At 47.3% G+C, this 20,139-nt stretch overlaps 1 protein-coding gene across 1 annotated transcript in view; it reads left to right on the top strand.

Annotated features, from left to right (window-relative positions):
• LOC139260133 (ankyrin repeat domain-containing protein 31-like) overlaps nt 1-20,139 on the top strand; it is a 294,522-nt gene that overhangs the window by 122,704 nt on the left and 151,679 nt on the right. The window contains exon 11 of the mRNA XM_070876378.1: nt 10,763-10,905. Coding sequence (XP_070732479.1) covers nt 10,763-10,905 — 143 coding nt within the window. The remainder of the gene's footprint in view (nt 1-10,762; nt 10,906-20,139) is intronic.

Raw genomic sequence — 20,139 nt, 5'->3', positions numbered from 1 at the left:
CTCTAATCTCCACCCACAATGATTCAACATTTTGTTCATTAGAGCCAATATCATCTCTCACAACTGCCCTGATATCATCCTTTATTAACAGAGCTACCCCACCTCCTTTCCCTTCTTGTCTATCCTTCCGAATTGTCAGATACCCCTGTATGTTTAATTCCCAGTCTTGGCCCCTCTGCAACCACGTTTCTGTAATGGCCACCAAATCATACCCATTTGTAATGATTTGTGCCGTCAACTCATTTACTTTATTTCGAATGCTGCGTGCGTTTAGGTAGAGTGTTTTAATACTAGTTTTTAAACCATGATTTTTAGTTTTGACCCCTCCTGCAGTCCCCTTATATTCATACATATTGTCCCTTCCTATCACCTTGTGGTTTACCCTTACCCCAGTACTACTCTGCTCTGTTGCCTCCTGCCTTTTGCATTCTTTCTTGGGGTCCTGTTCATCTGAGCTCTCACCCACTCTAACTAGCTCAGAGCCCTCTCCCGGGTTCCGAATACTCCTCGCATTGAGGCACAGAGCTTTCAGGCTTGCCTTTTTAATTACACTTTGACCCTTTAGAATTTTGCTGTACAGTGGCCCATTTTGTTTTTTGCCTTGGGTTTCTCTGCCCTCCACTTTTACTCATCTCCTTTCTGTCTTTTGCTTCTGTCTCCATTTTGTTTCCCTCTGTCTCCCTGCATTGGTTCCCATCCCCCTGCCATATTAGTTTAACTCCTCTCCAACAGCACTAGCAAACACTCTCCCGAGGACATTGGTTCCAGTCCTGCCCAGGTGCAGACCATCCGGTTTGTACTGGTCCCACCTCCCCCAGAACCGGTTCCAATGCCCCAGGAATTTGAATCCCTCCCTGCTGCAACACTACTCAAGCCATGTATTCATCTAGGTAAGGATAAATTTTGCAATGACCCCACCCCACTCCCACCAGTGGCATGAAACCTAACTCTCAGCAGGTGCGGCTCAGGAAATTGGCACCTGGCCTTGCACTCCCAAATCTCTAATAGGAAAAGCATCCCAAATAATGAGGCCATGTAACCAACAGGTAAGTTTATTGTTTTGGGGGCGGGACTGTGTTTGTATGTTCCCTTTGCTGCATGTTGCTCTATGCATTAGTTGTTTTTGCTGCATGTCCTCTATTTTTTATTGTTTGTCGCCCACAATTAATACTTGGCTTCATTATTCTTAGTTACTACTGACTTTGATGTCACTCCTTATAAAGAGATGAGGATAGACATTCCTTTTGCGGAGGAGGGGAAGGGGGGGAGCTTCTCATTGCACTGTATAATTGAGATGAGGAAGAGCAGCTTGGGCGGTGGCCACTGAATGCAGCTGCAACCACCCTTGAGATGTTTTGCCACATCCATCACTTCCCCAGGACCTGCACCTGAGGAGATCTGTCTTCACCACCTCATTTCACAGGACATTTTTAATTGTGAATTCTTAATGTGATTGTTCCAAATTGTCATGCATGTATACTTGGATTTACTAGCCACCAGATGGTGCCACTGTCGGAGGTCATTGGCCTGTGCGCACGTGTCTGCGGGCCAGGTATAAAAGGCCAGCCATCTTGTAATGTAATCACTTTTGGCCCTAATAAAGTAGAGCCAGGTTTGTACCTGTTCGGAGTTTGCAATATTCAGTCTATTGAGTTATTGCATACACGACATTTGGCGATGAAGTAACAAGAACCTTCGCATGCAAAAATGAGCACAATTGGAATTCTGGAGCGATTCGTGGAGGGAGAAGATTGGGCAGATTTTGTAGCCCACTTGAACCAGTACTTCATCGGCAACAAAATGGAGAAAGAGGCAGATGCAGTTCGGCGCCAGGCGGTCCTTCTCACGGTTTGCGGTCCGAAAATCTATGGACTCATAAAGAATCTCCTCTCGCCCTTCAATCCAACGGACAAGGACTATGAAACATTGTATGCTCTGGCACGTGACCATCTCAAACCAGATGAAGGCATCATTATCTCAAGATATCGATTCTATATGCACGTTCGTTCTGAGGGCCAGGATGTATCAGAATTCGTTGCCGACCTAAGACATCTAGCTGGACTGTGTAAGTTCGAAACTGCATTGGCAGACATACTGCGGGACTTCTTTGTAATCGGCATCAACCACGAGGTGATCCTGCGTAAGCTACTGGCAGCGGAGACGTTGGATTTGAGCAAAGCCATCACGATTGCCCAGGCACGCATGACTACGGATAAAAGCTTAAAGCAGGTATCATTAAAAAATCGGAACTCGGCAAGTACTGTAAGCAAGATAGTATCGTCGTTTGGCAGAGCTGCATATGGCAGGGCCTAGCCATCTGCGTACGTGAAACCTGTGGTTGCTTAAAGTCCACCAATGGGAATGAATTCGATATCACCGTGTTGGCGTTGTGGGGGAAATCATCGGTATCATCAGTCTTGGTTTAAACAGTATATTTGTAAAGGCTGTTCGAGAGTGGGGCATCTCCAGTGCATGTGTCCGCAATTGAGCAAGCGTGCTGCGACACACCACGTGGAGGATGATGACTTGTCTAGCGCGGATCCGAATATGCAATCCAAGATACCAGAGGAGGAAGTGTATGGACTGTATTCATTCCTAACAAAGAGCCAGCCGATAATGATTAATGTAAAACTTAATGAGCCAGAGGACATTCGACAGGCTGTGGGATACTAAGGCTGTGAGGCCTAAGCTGAGTCCAGTCAATGCCAAGTTGCATACGTACACTAAAGAACTCATAACGGTGATTGGCAGTGTAGTAATCAAGGTATCGTATGATGGTGCGCTTTACGATTTATCGTTATGGATTGCTCCAGGCAATGGTCTAACGCTGTTCGTCAGGAACTGGTTAGAAAAAGTCAAATGGAACTGGAACGAGGTCAAAGCGTTGTCGTCGGAGGAGGATAGTCCATGTACTCAAGTGCTGAGCAAGTTCCCCTCACTGTTTGAACCAGGCATCAACAATTTCACGGGAGCCAAGGTGCAGATCCACATGGACTCGGATGCAAGATCCGTCCATCATAAAGCTCGGGCAGTTCCGTACAGGATAAGGGAGAAGGTCGAAATTGAACTGGACAGACCTCCAGCACAAAGGGATCATGTCACTGATTGAATTTAACGAATGGGCCAGCACCATTGTTCCCGTGTTGAAAAGTGATGGCACTGTCAAGATTTGTGGAGACTACAAGGTTATGATCAACCGAGTTTCAAAACAGGTTACCGAAGGCTGATGGCCTGTTTGCAACACTAGCAGGGGGGAAGTCGTTCACAAAACTGGATCTGACGTCGGCCTACATGACACAGGAGCTGGTCGAGACATCGAAGAAACTTACGTGCATCAACACTCATAAAGGACTGTTTATCTACAACAGGTGCCCTTTTGGAATTCACTCGGCTGCAGCCATTTTTCAGAGGAACATGGAGAGTCTACTGAAGTCCATCCCCAGAACTATTGTGTTTCAAGATGACATACTGGTCACAGGTCGTGACTCCGCCGAACATCTGAACAACCTGGAAGAGGTTCTACATTGTGTGGACAAAGTGGGACTCAGACTGAAACATTCGAAGTACGTCTTCATGGCATCCTGGGGAGGAAAATTGCTGCTGACGGTATCAGCACTACGGACTCGAAAACCAAGGCCATCAAAAATGCACCCAAGCCTCAGAATGTAACGGAGCTGCGTTCGTTCCTTGGTCTACTCAACTACTTTGGTAATTTCTTACATAGATTGAGCACGTTATTAGAGCCACTGCAAATGCTGCTAAGAAAAGGCAACAGCTGGGTTTGGGGTGCGTCTCAAGATAGAGCTTTTGAGAAAGCTACTAATCTGCTTTGCTCTAACAAACTGCTGGTATATTATGATCCATGTAAGCGTCTAGTATTGGCCTGTGATGCTTTGTCTTGTGGAGTTGGTTGCGTGCTCCAACAAGCTAATGAGTCAGGCAAATTACAACCTGTTGCATATGCTTCGAAAAGTTTGTCAAAGGCAGAAAGAGCCTACAGCATGGGAGAGAAAGAAGCACTAGCCTGTGTATATGAGGTTAAAAAGATGCATCAGTGCCTGTTTGGTCTTCGGTTTTGTTATGTCTTGCATAAAGAATCTGACCAGATACTGTGAGCTCAAAGTAACGTCTGACCATAGTCCTTTATTCAGGTCTCCAGAGTGACTCTCCAGCCTGTGAGGCCTCCTTATGTACAGGTGCTCCCAAGGGATTGTGGGATCCCTTGGGACTCCAGGGGATGAGCCCTCTGGTGGTTAAACATGATATTTACAGGTTTACATATATAACAACACTCTGTCCCCCCACCCCAAAGTCAATAGTGTAACTATTTACAATGTGAGTCGATCTGGGGCCTTCCTTTCCTTGGTTGATCGTCTCGGTGCAAATGCTTGTTTTGGTGAGTCGTTTGTTGGGCCCTCGCTGGGCTGATGCGCAGCTGGCCTTGCCGGGCTGCTGGGTGTGGTGAGTCCTGCTGGGCTGTTGCAGATGATGGGTTCTGCTTCGTGGTCAAACGCTGGGTCGGTTGCCACTTGTGTGTGAGTTGGAGGGTCGAAAAAGACAGAGTCTATTGTGGGTTGTTCTGGATAGTCCGTGAATCTGAGTTTGGTTTGGTCCAACTGTTTCCTGCAGGTGAGTCCATTTGAAGGTTTGAGCTGAAACACCCATCTCCTCTCTTTGGCCACGAATGTGCCGGGAAGCCATTTGGGACCTTGTCCATAGTTTAACACAAATACAGGATCATTAATCTCGATTTCGCGTGACACATTTGCGCGATCATGATATGTGTTCTGTTGAAGCCGCCTGCTCTCTACCTGTTCGTGTAGATCAGAGTGGACTAACAAGAGCCTTGTCTTAAGTGCCCGTTTCATGGGCAGTTCAGCGGGGAAACCCCAGTGAGTGAGTGGGGTCTGGTGCGGTAACTAAGCAGGACTCGGGATAGGCGAGTCTGCAGTGAGCCTTCAGTTACCCTCTTCAAGCTCTGCTTGATTGTTTGCACTGCTCGCTCGGCCTGACCATTGGACGCTGGTTTGAAAGGGGCAGAAGTGACATGTTTGATCCCATTACTGGTCATGAACTCTTTGAACTCGGCACTGGTGAAGCATGGCCCATTGTCACTCACAAGGACATCGGGCAGGCCGTGCGTGGCAAACATGGCCCGCAGGCCTTCAATGGTGGCAGCAGACGTGCTTGCTGACATTATCTCACATTCAATCCATTTGGAGTATGCATCTACAACCACAAGGAATATTTTTCCCAAGAATGGGCTTGCATAGTCAACATGGACCCTAGACCACAGTTTGGAGGGCCAGGTCCATAAACTTAGTGGCGCCTCACTGGGTGCATTGCTTAACTGTGAACATGTGTTACATTTGTGCACGCAGGACTCTAAGTCCGCATCGATACCGGGCCACCACACATGGGATCTGGCTATCACTTTCATCATTATAATGCCTAGGTGGGTACGATGGAGGTCACTAATGAAAGTGTCCCTGCCCTTTTTTGGCACCACTATCCAATTACTCGATAAGAGGCAGTCTACCTGTATGGACATTTCATCTCTGCGCCGCTGGTATGGCTTTAGCTCTTCCTGCATCTCTCCCGGGACACTCGACCAACTCCCATGGAACACACAGTTTTTTACGAAGGACAGTAAGGGGTCCTGGCTCCTCCAGGTTCTAATCTGTCGGGCGGTAACAGGTGATTGCTCACTCTTGAATGCTTCCATTACCATAACTAAATCGCGGGCTGTGCCATCTCCACCCCTGTGGTGGGCAATGGCAGCCTACTGAGAGCATCGGCACAGTTTTCTGTGCCTGGCCTGTGGCAGATGGCATAGTTGTATGTGGACAACATGAGCGCCCATCTCTGGATGCGGGCTGATGCATTTGTATTTATCCCCTTACTTTCAGAAAAGAGGGAAATAAGTGGCTTATGGTCGGTTTCCAATTGAAATTATAGCCCAAACAGATATTGATGCATTTTCTTTACTCCATAAACGCACGCTAACGCTTCTTTTTCGATCATGCTGTAGGCCCTCTCAGCCTTAGACAGACTTCTGGATGCATAAGCTACTGGTTGCAATTTCCCAGATTCATTAGCTTGTTGCAATACACACCCGACACCGTATGACGACGCATCACGTGCTAGTACCAAACGTTTACATGGATTATACAACACAGGCAATTTGTTTGAGCATAACAGTTTTCTAGCTTTCTCAAAGGAATTTTCTTGGTTTTTATCCCATACCCATTCATCTCCTTTATGCAGTAAAGAGTGCAGTGGTTCTAACAGTGTGCTAAGACCAGGTAAGAAGTTACCAAAGTAGTTCAGGAGTCCTAGAAACAACCGTAGCTTCGTCACGTTCGGTGGTCTCGGTGCGTTCTTGATTGCCTCCGTCTTCGAATCGGTGGGCCTGATGCCGTCTGCCGTGATACTTCACCCCAAGAACTCCACTTCAAGCACCAGGGCTAAGAACCTCCTCCAGGTTCTGCAGATGCTCGACGGTGTCCCGACTTGTAACCGAGATATTGTCCTGGAAGACCACGGTGCGCGGGACCGACTTCACCGACTTCAGCAAGCTTTCCGTTCCTCTGGAATAACGCCGCGGCTGATTGAATCCCAAACAGGCATCTGTTGTAAATTAAGAGACCTTTGTGCATGTTGATGCAGGTGAGGCCCTTCGATGATTCCTCCAGCTCCTGCGTTATGTAGGCCAAGGTCATGTCCAGCTTCGTGAACGTTTTTCCTTCCGCCAGCGTCGCAAGTAGGTCGTCTGCCTTTAGTAGTGGGTATTGATCCTGCAGGGAGAAACGATTGATTGTTACTTTGTAATCACCACAGATTCTGACGGTACCGTCTTCCTTGAGGACTGGAACAATCAGACTGGCCCACTTGTTGAATTCGATTGGCGAAATGATGCCCTCTCGTTGCAGCCGGTCCAGCTCGATCTCCACCCTCTCTCATCATGTACGGTACCGCTCTCGCCTTGTGATGGATGGGTCACGCCCCCAGAATCAAATGGATCTGCACTTTTGCTCCTTGGAACTTCCCGATACCTGGTTTGAACAGCGAGGGGAAATTGTTTAAGACCTGGGCACAAGAAGTGTCGTCAACGGACGAGAGCGCTCGGACGTCATCCCAGTTCCAGCGTATCTTTCCCAGCCAGCTCCTGCCGAACAGCGTGGGGCCATCGCCCGGTATCACCCAGAGCGGTAATTTGTGCACCGCTACATCGTAGGAGACCTTTACGGTAGCACTGCCGATTACGGGAATCAGTTCCTTTGTGTAAGTTTTCAGTTTAGTGCGAATGGGAGTCAGGACTGGCCTTGAGGCCTTGCTGCACCACAATTTAGCGAAAGTCATTTTGCTCATAATTGACTGGCTTGCGCCCATGTCCAGCTCCATTAACGCCGGGAGTTCATTTAATTCAACCTTCAGCATTATCGGGGGACACTTTGTGGTAAATGTGTGCACCCCATATACCTCTGCCTCCTCAATCTGAGGCTCTGGTTCGTCGTGATCCCCCGTGGATCTGTCCTCCTCTGCAACATGGTGGTTCACAGGATTAGCAGGGTTTGCAGCTCGCCTGCACATACGTTGGAGGTGTCCCATTGTTCCACAGCCCTTGCAAACGTATCCTTTGAAGCAGCATGAATGGAAGCGATGATCACCTCCGCAGCGCCAACAAGGTGTTAATGGCCTTGCATTCACCACCCTTGATGGTGGACTCTGAGACATCTGTGGAAGTGCAGCTGCAGGCATGGGAGTCGTGCCCTGTACGTTACGATTCGAAAACAACATTACTTTGTTCACAGTAGTTGCAACAGCACTCGTGTGCTGAGAGATTTGTTTGGTATTGTCACTGGTGCCGATGAGCGCCTGGGCTATCGCTATGGCTTTACTCAAGGTTGGGGTCTCTACAGTCAAAAGTTTGCGAAGTATTACTTCATGGCAACGCCAAGTACAAAGAAGTCCCTGAGCATGTGCTCCAAATGTCCTTCAAATTCGCAATGTCCTGCAATGCTCACGACGTAGCTCGCCACTTCCTGGCCTTTAGACCTCTTGTACATGTAGAACTGGTACCTTGCCATCAGAACGCTTTCCTTCGTATTTAGATGCTCCCGGACCAGTGTGCACAAATCATCGTATGACTTCTCTGTAGGTTTTGCTGGAGCAAGCAGATTTTTCATGAGGCCATATGTTAGTGCCCCGCAAACGGTGAGGAGGATCACCCTTCGTTTGGTAGCGTTCGCTTCTCCTTCCAGCTCGTTGGCCACGAAGTATTGGTCGAGTCGCTCATAAAGGTTTCCTAATCATCTCCCTCCGAAAATTTCTCCAGGATGCCCACGGTTCTCTGCATTGTTGCGGTGGGGTTCATTATCTGTATCTCGTTGCCAGTTGTTATGTCTTGAATAAAGAGTCAGACTAGATAATGTGAGCACAAAGAAAGGTGTGACCGTAGTCCTTTATTCAGGTCTCGAGAGTGCCTCTCGAGCCTGTGATGCCTCCTTATGTACAGGTGCTCCCATGGGATTGTGGGATCCCTTGGGACTCCAGGGGATGAGCCCTCTGGTGGTTAAACAAGGTATTTACAGGTTTACATATATAACAGGTTTGAACTAGAAACAGATCGCAAGCCGCTCATTTCATTGTTTTCGGAAAACAAAGGTATCAATACCAATGCATCGTCCCACATCCAGAGGTGGGTGCTGACATTATCTGCCTATGATTATGTCATTCACCATAGACCTGGCACTGAGAATTGTGCCAATGCATTGCGCCGTCTGCCATTGCCCAGACCTGAGGTGGAAACGCTACAACAGGCAGAACTACTGTTAGTCATGGATGTTTTTGAAAGTGAAGGAACCCCCGTCACAGCCCAACAAGTGAAGACCTGGATCAGCCAGGACCCGATATTATCGGTTGTGAAATGTTGTATCCTTAGTGGTGATTGGTCTGCCATATCCAAGCAACTGTGTGAGGAGACCAAACCTTAAATCCGTCGCAAAGATGAACTATCCATTCAATCAGATTGTATACTGTGGGGTAATCGTGTTGTTATGCCCAAGAAAGTCAGAGAGAAATTTGTGCATGATCTACATAACACGCATCCTGGTATTGTCATGATAAAAGCCATTGCCAGGTCTCATGTATGGTGGCCTGGAATTGACTCTGATCTGGAATCATGTGTACATCAGTGCAACACTTGCATGCAGCTTAGTAAAGCACCAGCGGAATCATCGCTGAGTCTGTGGTCGTGGCCATCTAAACCATGGTCCAGGATCCACATCGACTTTGCAGGTCCCTTCCTGGGGAAGATGTTCTTCGTTGTGGTGGATGCATATTCCAAGTGGATAGAGTGTACAATCATGTCATCCAGCACATCCACAGCTACCATTGAGAGCCTTCGTGTCATGTTTGCTACGCATGGTCTGCCTGACATCATTGTAAGCGACAACGGATCTTGCTTCACCAGTATGGAGTTTCAAGAGTTCATGAAACTCAATGGTATCAAACATGTGAGATCAGCACCATTCAAACCCGCATCCAGTGGACAAGCAGAGCGTACGGTCCAAACCATCAAGCAGAGTATGAAACGTGTAACTCAAGGTTCACTGCAAACACGCTTGTCACGCATATTGCTTAGTTACAGGACAAGACACCATACTTTAGAGGGAGTTGGATATGGCCCTTACGGCTAAAGGGATCAAAGGGTATGGAGAGAAAGCAGGAAAGGGGTGAATGATCAGCCATGATCTTATTGAATGGTGGTGCAGGCTCGAAGGGCCGAATGGCCTACTCTTGCACCTGTTTTATATGTTTCTTTATGCTTACCGGGGTCTCCCCTGCTGAACTATTGATGAAGCGAGGTCTCAAGACCAGGCATGTTCTCTCTTGTCCACCCTGACTTGAATAATTGTGTCGAATACAGACGTCAAAGTCAGCAAGGGTATCAAGATCGTGCTACTGTGTCACATGACATTTTTATCAATGATCCTGTGTATGTACTGAATTATGGTCAAGGTCCCAAATGGATCGCCGGTACTGTTACATCCAAGGAGGGTAACAGAGTGTTTATTGTTAAGCTCAAGAATGGGCAGACATGCAGGAAATATGTTGATCAGATAAAGCTGCGGCACACGGATGAACCGGAGGAAGACACAATCAGTGACCAACCAACCCACCTTCAGTCATCAGAGGACTCTGCTGTCATCAATGAATCTGGACTTTCAATCACTGACATGGTCAATGAATCTGGACTTTCAATCCCTGACGTGGTTATTACCACTCCCATCAGATCGGCTACCCAGCCCCCAGTCATAACAGATTCAGAATGCTCACCCAAGGCTGGAGTTGAACTGAGACGATCAACTCGGGAGCAGAAAGCCCCGGACCGTCTCAATTTGTAAAAAGACTGTTAGTAATATCTTAAAGGGGAATATTGTCATATATGTATGCTTGGGTTTACTAGCCACCAGGTGGCGCCACTGTCGGAGGTCATTGGGCTGTGCGCACATCTGTACGGCCCAGGTATAAAAGGCCAGCCATCTTGTAATGTAGTCACTTTGGGCCCTAATAAAGCAGAGCCAGGTTTGTACCTGTTCGGAGTTTACAGTATTCAGTCTATTGAGTTATTGCATACACAACACAGATGATTCATGTAACATAAATAGTCCAAAATCTAACTACATGGTTATTAGTAGCATAGCTCTAGATCCTTACATCTCTGTATTAACCTCTGAAATATTCTCCTTTGCTCTAGGTTGGACAGCCTTGCATGAAGCAAGTATCAAAGGTTTCTATGATGCTGTGGTGGTAGTGTTATCAGCTGGCGCAGATGTAAACTGTAAGGGGTTGAATGGTGTGACACCTCTGCAGGATGCAGTCAAAAATGGACACTTTCAGGTACATTTGATATACATGGACTACATTATGAAGCTCTGCAAATTATAATTCGCATCCCTTGAGAGTCAGTTGGCAGCGCTATCGCTTCTGAGTCAGAAGATTGTGGGTTCAAGTCTCACTCCAGAGACCTGAGCACAAAAATCTAGGCTGACACTCCAGTGTTGTACTGTAGGGGGGTGCCGTCTTTCGGATCAGATGTTAAACCGATGTCTGCTCTCTCAGTTGGATGTAAAAGATCCCATGGCACTATTTCGAAGAAGAGCAGGGGAGTTATCCTAGCCAATATTTATCCCTCAATCAACATAACTAAAACAGACTATCTGGTCACTATTACAGTGCTGTTAGTGGGATCTTACTGTGCACAATTGGCAGCCATGTTTCCTACATTACAACAGTGACAACGCTTAAAAAAAGTACTTCATTTGAGTAAAGTGCTTTGGGATGTACTGAGGTTGTGAAAGGCTCTATATAAATGTAATTCATTCTTTCTTTCTGATCTGATAATTCACAAGAACCAAAGTTTGATGTATGCGGGGCTAGCTGCAACAACCCTCCAAACTACCCAGCAGCGGCACCTTTTGTCAGTTTGGTGCTGCCTGCTACTTTACATTATTGCAGTGCACAGACTGTGCGCTCAGCAGGGGGCCCAAGGTTGCGTCCCTGGTGCGAGGCTGCTTTTATTTAAAGCTAGTCTATTCTTTTCCAAGGCAGTCTGCAGCTCTGAAAACTGAACTGTCTTCTGCATGTAAAAAATGCGAAAAGAACTTCAGCACTAACACAAATGGTTCAACAGGCCAGGGTCTGGACGCAGAATTCCAGCTTTGTGCAGGGTGTCAACGTTGTAAGAGAGGTCCTCTACCCGCAGGAGGCCAGGCGGCCCTGCAGAAAGAAGGATGTGGGACCACATCGCTGAGGCCATCACTGCCTGCAGTGTCGCCCCCAGGTCCTGACTCCAGTGCTGAAAGAAGTATCATGACCTCAGATGAGTGGTCAAGGTCAGTGAATGCATCTTCAAAAGCCATCTCCTACCAACAGCACCACTAGCCTCACACACTGCTCAATGCACGACCCCTTCCCCCATCACTCACAAAATCATAGAATGGTTACAGCACATAAGGGGGCCGTTCAGCCCATCGGGCCTGTGCCAGCTCTCTGCAAGAGCACTTCAGCTAGTCCCACTCCCCCGCACTTTCCCTGTAGCCCTGCAATTTTTTTCTTCACCTACCAGCAATCACTACCAAACACAAGGCACACCTCACATTCCTAGATTCATCTCACCCCCTTGGAGGAGACGGTGCTGGCCATTCTTGGAAAGGGCATGGCTGAGCTCTTGGCCAGTGGTGGGGCTGAAAGAATACAAGATGGTGGTATCCTCATATGTTATCCTCCTTCTCACATCCCATTTCCCCCTCATCCCAGAATCTCTTCTGATTTACAAGCTTCCCATAGTGTAAGCATTCATCTCTTGCTTTCCCGCCCTGCCCCCACCACAACTCTACCCTTGCACCTTCCTTACTTTCAGACACCCAAAAAATCTAGCCTGCCCAGCTAGCGGGTGATCAAGAAGAGTGAGAGGAAATAAAAGAAGAAGAAACACTGTCCCTAGATTTCACACTCCCAGCCACCAGCTCATCAAGTTCGTCCTCCAAGACCATCTGCAGTGACACCCACTGAAAGTTAGCCCCTTTCCACCAGCCATGCTACAGCCACTGTATAACAGCACTAGGACAGGCAAAGGCATACGCAAGACAATCACAAAGGGAATGCACAAAGGTAATTAGTTGATTTTTTGATGTAATATTGGATACATATGTGGATAAAGTCAGATTGAAAATCTTGCTTTTTGGTAGCATTTATTTCAGCAATCTGGCCAAGAGGAAGCTATAATGGTCAATAACAGAGGGAAGGTAAGGTGTGGGACAAATGTTGAAAGTGGAATTGGGGTGTGGTCACTGGCACCACAGGCAGATGATTCAATCCCAGATAACCCGGCCAGAAAGGGGCTGTCTGTGTTGCCTCCTTCCTTCCCCTTCCTCTTCTGCTTTTTCCTCTTCTGCTTCCTCCTCTTCCCTCTGCAAGCAGCTTGTCCCCTTTGCTGATCTGCTTCATGTGATGTTGCAGCCTAAGGGGGACTGCAACTAGATCCCCCAAGACTGGGAGCAAGTGGTATTCCCAGAGGCCTTCTTTTAAGAGCCAAAGTCTTGCAAATGTCCCTGCACTCCCTGCATAATTTAACAACTTTTTAAATGTATTGCACCAAGCCACTACTCCAATAAAATGTTTAAAAAAGTCCGAAAGCTAAAATCTAAATTTACCTCAAAGATGTGTATGTCCCTTTAAGAAACGCTGGCAATATGTCTGCAGTACTGCTGCACGCATGATCCACTGTGCGTGGTTTGGAGAGGACGGTATCAAGAGTGGCAATGGCCAAAATCACAGATCACGCGACAATTCAGGCGTTGCACGCTGATTGATGTCATGATCTGCATAATTTACATGTGGCAGTGAGCGCAGGCAACGGCAATGCTACCGTCCTCCACAAGATGGCGGCTGCTGCGTCGAAAGCAGATGGAAGCGAGGTGGCCGCCATTTTTTCAGCAAAACTAGCCTTCATGCCCTGCACTAAACCTCCCAATTTCGTGGTCACTTTCTTTAAACATTGTACATTATTTTGAATCATTCATTTAATTGTTATTGACGGTTTTTTGTAACTGCTTATGGTTTAACGAAAGAATGATGAGCCAATGAGTAAAATAAATAAGCTTAATTTTGCAGTAGGATTCACCCCAGCTTTTCTACTTGCAGTATCATTTGTGGAAACATAGAAACATAGAAAATAGGTGCTGGAGTAGGCCATTCGGCCCTTCGAGCCTGCACCGCCATTCAATGAGTTCATGGCTGAACATGCAACTTCAGTACCCCATTCCTGCTTTCTCTCCATACCCCTTGATCCCCCCTAATAGTAAGGACTACATCTAACTCCTTTTTGAATATATTTAGTGAATTGGCCTCAACAACTTTCTGAGGTAGAGAATTTCACAGGTTCACCACTTTCTGGGTGAAGAAGTTTCTCCTCATCTCGGTCCTAAATGGCTTACCCCTTATCCTTAGACTGTGACCCCTGGTTCTGGACTTGCCCAACATTGGGAACATACTTCCTGCATCTAACCTGTCTAACCCCGTCAGAATTTTAAACGTTTCTATGAGGTCCCCTCTCATTCTTCTGAACTCCAGTGAATACAAGCCCATTTGATCCAGTCTTTCTTGATATGTCAGTCCCGCCATCCCGGGAATCAGTCTGGTGAACCTTCGCTGCACTCCCTCAATAGCAAGAATGTCCTTCCTCAAGTTAAGAGACCAAAACTGTACACAATACTCCAGGTGTGGCCTCACCAAGGCCCTGTACAACTGTAGTAACACCTCCCTGCCCCTGTACTCAAATCCCCTCGCTATGAAGGCCAACATGCCATTTGCCTTCTTAACCGCCTGCTGTACCTGCATGCCAACCTTCAATGTACCATGACACCCAGGTCTCGTTGCACCTCCCCTTTTCCTAATCTGTCACCTTTCAGATAATACTCTGTCTCTCTGTTTTTACAACCAAAATGGATAACCTCACATTTATTCACATTATACTTCATCTGCCATGCATTTGCCCACTTACCTAACCTATCCAAGTCACTCTGCAGCCTCATAGCATTCTCCTCGCAGCTCACACTGCCACCCAACTTAGTGTCATCCGCAAATTTGGAGATACTACATTTAATCCCCTCGTCGAAATCATTAATGTACAATGTAAACAGCTGGGGCCCCAGCACAGAACCTTGCGGTACCCCACTAGTCACTGCCTGCCGTTCTGAAAAGTATCCATTTACTCCTACTCTTTGCTTCATGCCTGCCAACCAGTTCTCAATCCACGTCAGCACACTACCCCCAATCCCATGTGCTTTAACCTTGCACATTAATCTCTTGTGTGGGACCTTGTCGAAAGCCTTCTGAAAGTCCAAATACACCACATCAACTGGTTCTCCCTTGTCCACTCTACAGGAAACATCCTCAAAAAATTCCAGAAGATTTGTCAAGCATGATTTCCCTTTCACAAATCCATGCTGACTTGGACCTATCATGTCACCTCTTACCAAATGCGCTGCTATGACATCCTTAACAATTGATTCCATCATTTTACCCACTACTGATGTCAGGCTGACCGGTCTATAATTCCCTGTTTTCTCTCTCCCTCCTTTTTTAAAAAGTGGGGTTACATTGGCTACCCTCCACTCCATAGGAACTGAGCCAGAGTCTATGGAATGTTGGAAAATGACTGTCAATGCATCCGCTATTTCCAAGGCCACCTCCTTAAGTACTCTGGGATGCAGGCCATCAGGCCCTGGGGATTTATCAGCCTTCAATCCCATCAATTTCCCCAACCCAATTTCCCGATTTCCCTCAGTTCCTCCTTCTTACTAGACCCTCTGACCCCTTTTATATCCGGAAGGTTGTTTGTGTCCTCCTTAGTGAATACCGAACCAAAGTACTTGTTCAATTGGTCTGCCATTTCTTTGTTCCCAGTTATGACTTCCCCTGATTCTGACTGCAGGGGACCTACGTTTGTCTTTACTAACCTTTTTCTCTTTACATATCTATAGAAGCTTTTGCAGTCCATTTTAATGTTCCCTGCAAGCTTCCTCTCGTACTCTATTTTCCCTGCCCTAATCAAATCCTTTGTCCTCCTCTGCTGAGTTCTAAATTTCTCCCAGTCCCTGGGTTCGCTGCTATTTCTGGCCAATTTGTATGCCACTTCCTTGGCTTTAATACTATCCCTGATTTCCCTTGATAGCCACGGTTGAGCCACCTTCCCGTTTTTATTTTTATGCCAGACAGGGATGTACAATTGTTGTAGTTCATCCATGCGATCTCTAAATGTCTGCCATTGCCCATCCACTGTCAACCCCTTAAGTATCATTCGCCAATCTATCCTAGCCAATTCACACCTCATACCTTCAAAGTTACCCTTCTTTAAGTTCTGGACCATGGTCTCTGAATTAACTGTTTCCTTCTCCATCCTAATGTAGAATTCCACCATATTATGGTCACTCTTCCCCAAGGGGCCTCGCACAACGAGATTGCTAATTAATCCTCTCTCATTACACAACACCCAGTCTAAGATGGCCTCCCCCCTAGTTGATTCCTCGACATATTGGTCTAGAAAACCATCCCTTATGCACTCCAGGAAATCCTCCTCCACCGTATTGTTTCCAGTTTGGTTAGCCCAATCTATATGCTTATTAAAGTCACCCATGATAACTGCTGCACCTTTATTGCATGCATCTCTAATTTCCTGTTTGATGCCCTCCCCCAACATCACTACTACTGTTTGGAGGTCTGTACACAACTCCCACTAGCATTTTCTGCCCTTTGGTATTCCGTAGCTCCATCCATACCGATTCTATATCATCCAAGCTAATGCCTTTCCTTACAATTGCATTAATTTCCTCTTTAACCAGCAACGCCACCCCGCCTCCTTTTCCTTTCTGTCTATCTTTCCTAAATGTTGAATACCCTTGGATGTTGAGTTCCCAGCCTTTGTCACCCTGGAGCCATGTCTCTGTGATGGCAACCACATCGTATCCGTTAACTGCTATCTGCACAGTTAATTCGTCCACCTTATTCCGAATACTCCTCGCATTGAGGCACAGAGCCTTCAGGCTTGCCTTTTTAATATACTTTGACCCTTTAGAATTTTGCTGTAAAGTGGCCCTTTTTGTTTTTTGCCTTGGGTTTCTCTGCCCTCCACTTTTACTCATCTGCTTTCTATCTTTTGCTTCTGTCTCCATTTTGCTTCCCTCTGTCTCCCTGCATTGGTTCCCATCCCCCTGCCATATTAGTTTAACTCCTCCCCAACACATTAGCAAACACTCCCCCTAGGACATTGGTTCCGGTCCTGCCTAGGTGCAGACCATCCGGTTTATACTGGTCCCACCTCCCCCAGAACCGGTTCCAATGCCTCAGGAATTTGAATCCCTCCTTGCTGCACCACTGCTCAAGCCACGTATTCATCTGAGCTATCCTGCGATTCCTACTCTGACTAGCACGTGGCATTGGTAGCAGTCCCGAGATTACTACTTGTGAGGTCCTACTTTTTAATTTAGCTCCTAGCTCCTTAAATTCGTCTCTTAGGACCTCATCCCGTTTTTTACCTATATCGTTGGTACCAATGTGCACCACGACAACTGGCTGTTCACCCTCCCTTTTCAGAATGTCCTGCACCCACTCCGAGACATCCTTGACCCTTGCACCAGGGAGGCAACATACCATCCTGGAGTCTTGGTTGCGGCTACAGAAACGCCTACCTATTCCCCTTGCAATCGAATCCCCTATCAATATAGCTCTCCCACTCTTTTTCCTGCCCTCCTGTGCAGCAGAGCCAGCCATGGTGCCATGAACTTGGCTGCTGCTGCTCTCCCCTGATGCGTCCCCTCCACAGTACCCAAAGCGGTGTATCTGTTTTGCAGGGGGATGACCGCAGGGGACCCCTGCACTACCTTCCTTGCACTGCTCTTCCTGTTGGTCTTCCATTCCCTATCCGGCTGTAGACCCTTCACCTGCGGTAAGACCAACTCACTAAACGTGCTATTCACGTCATTCTCAGCATTGTGCATGCTCCAGAGTGAATCCACCCTTAGCTCCAATTCCGCAACGCGGTCCATCAGGAGCTGGAGGCGGATACACTTCCCGCACACGTAGTCATCAGGGACACCAGAAGTGTCCCTGAGTTCCCACATGGTACAGGAGGAGCATATCACGTGTCCGAGCTCTCCTGCCATGACTTAACCCCTAGATACACTTAATTTGGCGACAACAATGTTAACAGGTTACTTACTGATATAAAAAAGAAGACAACAATGTTAACAGGTTACTTACTGATATAAAAAAGAAAAAGAAAAGTTACTCACCAATCACCAGTCAATCACTTACCCCTTTGGCTGTGACGTCACCTTTTGATTTCTTTCTGTTTCTTTTTTGCTTTTTCTCCCGGCTGGAGCTGGAGCAGCTGGCCTTTTGTAGGCCTCACCAACGCCACGAACTCCCGCCTCTGACTGCCAGAGACTGGTTGCCAGAATTATTAACCAATCTCCCAATTTTAAATGCCAGCAGAGATAAAGACTGGCATTAACTTCATACAGGTAACATAGCAGCATATTAATATTTTGGGAGAAAACCCTTCATGTGTCTACTCTTCTACCTGTAATACAACAGGAAATTCATCCAGTCGTTTTTAGTAGGTTTTCTAATTTTCTAGTTCCTGCTAGTAATCTTTTCCACATTTCTCAGATCATTCATTTTTAGATTTTTTTCTAAGGCCTGTCTCCACTGCAATACAGCTAGGGGCTGAAATTGTCCCTTCCCTTAAGGCCTGTTACCACCTGAAATCAGCGGCCACACTGCGGAGTGGAGCGGCCGTCGACTTTTCGTGTAATGGCCGCCGCTTGCCCAATTGCCCTGCTGTGGCTTCCCGATGATGACCATCACGACACCGCTTCCCCCCACTTCTACCGCGCTGCTGGCCAGCACTCCTAAGTACGACATCAGAGCGTGCACCGCTGAGGTCCCGGGCCGGAAGCCACATTCCGCTATAAAAATGGCTCAACTGCTCGGCGGTGCCAAGAGTTGTTTTTTTTGGGTGGTGCATAGTTTCTGATGCACACTGCCAGCATTCCTTAAAGGTGTGTTGCTTTTTGTTGGATTTGTGTCGGCGACTTTTTCCCCGTCTTTGAGAAGCTGTGCGAGGATACAATGTGCGATTGTTTGTGAGTGCTCGAGGCGCCTCCACCTGCAGCACTTCGAGGAGGCTGGCCTTGGCGAAGGGTTGGAAATGGGGGCAGTGCTGGCAGGCCAATACCTCCTGCACATTGTGCGTGCCAGGGAGTCATGCAGGAGAAGGCGGTGCCGGGTCCAACGGCTGCAGAGACAGCGGGCAAGGGCCGCAGCTATCATTGCGGCCCAGCATGGAGAGAGCCAAAGATATGGCGACAGAGGGGAGGTTGGAGAGCTGCCCCAGAAAGGCCCTCAGCAAGTGTGTCCCCTAAGGTGGAGAGTGTGATACGCGGACCCCCCCCACACCAGATACTGGGCTAGGAGGCAGCCTGCAGCGAAGCCAGATGCTAGGCAGCAGCAGCCTGCAGAGGCGGGTGTCGTGTGTGTACTTTTGGGATCACTAGCCAATAGATGACGTCACGGTTGGAGCCCAAGTATAAAAGGCCAGCCATTTTGTATATTAGTCACTTTTGGGCCTTAATAAAACAGAGCCAAGGTCATACCTCTTGGAGTTAAACTGTACTCAGTTTAACAGTTATTGCACACACATTTGTGCAATAACTGTTAAACACGAAGCAACAAGAACCTTTGCATGCAAAAATGAGCACAATTGGATTGTTGGAGCGATTTGTGGAAGGAGAAGATTGGGCCGACTTTGTGAGCCGTTTGAGCCAGTTCTTCATGGCCAACAAAATGGAGGAGGTCGGCAATGCAGATCAGCGCCGGGCAGTGTTCCTCACGATTTGTGGTCCAAAAATTCATGGTCTGATAAAGAATCTACTCCTGCCTGTGAGTCCAACAGAGAAGACGTATGAAGAATTGTGTACACTGGTACATAGAAACATAGAAACATAGAAAATAGGTGCAGGAGTAGGCCATTCGGCCCTTCTAGCCTGCACCGCCATTCAATGAGTTCATGGCTGAACATGCAACTTCAGTACCCCATTCCTGCTTTCTCACCATACCCCTTGATTCCCCTAGTAGTAAGGACTCCATCTAACTCCTTTTTGAATATATTTAGTGAATTGGCCTCAACAACTTTCTGTGGTAGAGAATTCCACAGGTTCACCACTCTCTGGGTGAAGAAATTCCTCCTCATCTCGGTCCTAAATGGCTTACCCCTTATCCTTAGACTGTGTCCCCTGGTTCTGGACTTCCCCAACATTGGGAACATTCTTCCTGCATCTAACCTGTCTAACCCCGTCAGAATTTTAAACGTTTCTATGAGGTCCCCTCTCATTCTTCTGAACTCCAGTGAATACAAGCCCAGTTGATCCAGTCTTTCTTGATAGGTCAGTCCCGCCATCCCGGGAATCAGTCTGGTGAACCTTCGCTGCACTCCCTCAATAGCAAGAATGTCCTTCCTCAGGTTAGGAGACCAAAACTGTACACAATACTCCAGGTGTGGCCTCACCAAGG

Source organism: Pristiophorus japonicus, chromosome 1 (assembly GCF_044704955.1).
Source record: "Pristiophorus japonicus isolate sPriJap1 chromosome 1, sPriJap1.hap1, whole genome shotgun sequence".
NCBI classification, from domain to species: Eukaryota; Metazoa; Chordata; class Chondrichthyes; family Pristiophoridae; genus Pristiophorus; species Pristiophorus japonicus.
This window is presented reverse-complemented; position numbering and strand designations above follow the sequence as displayed.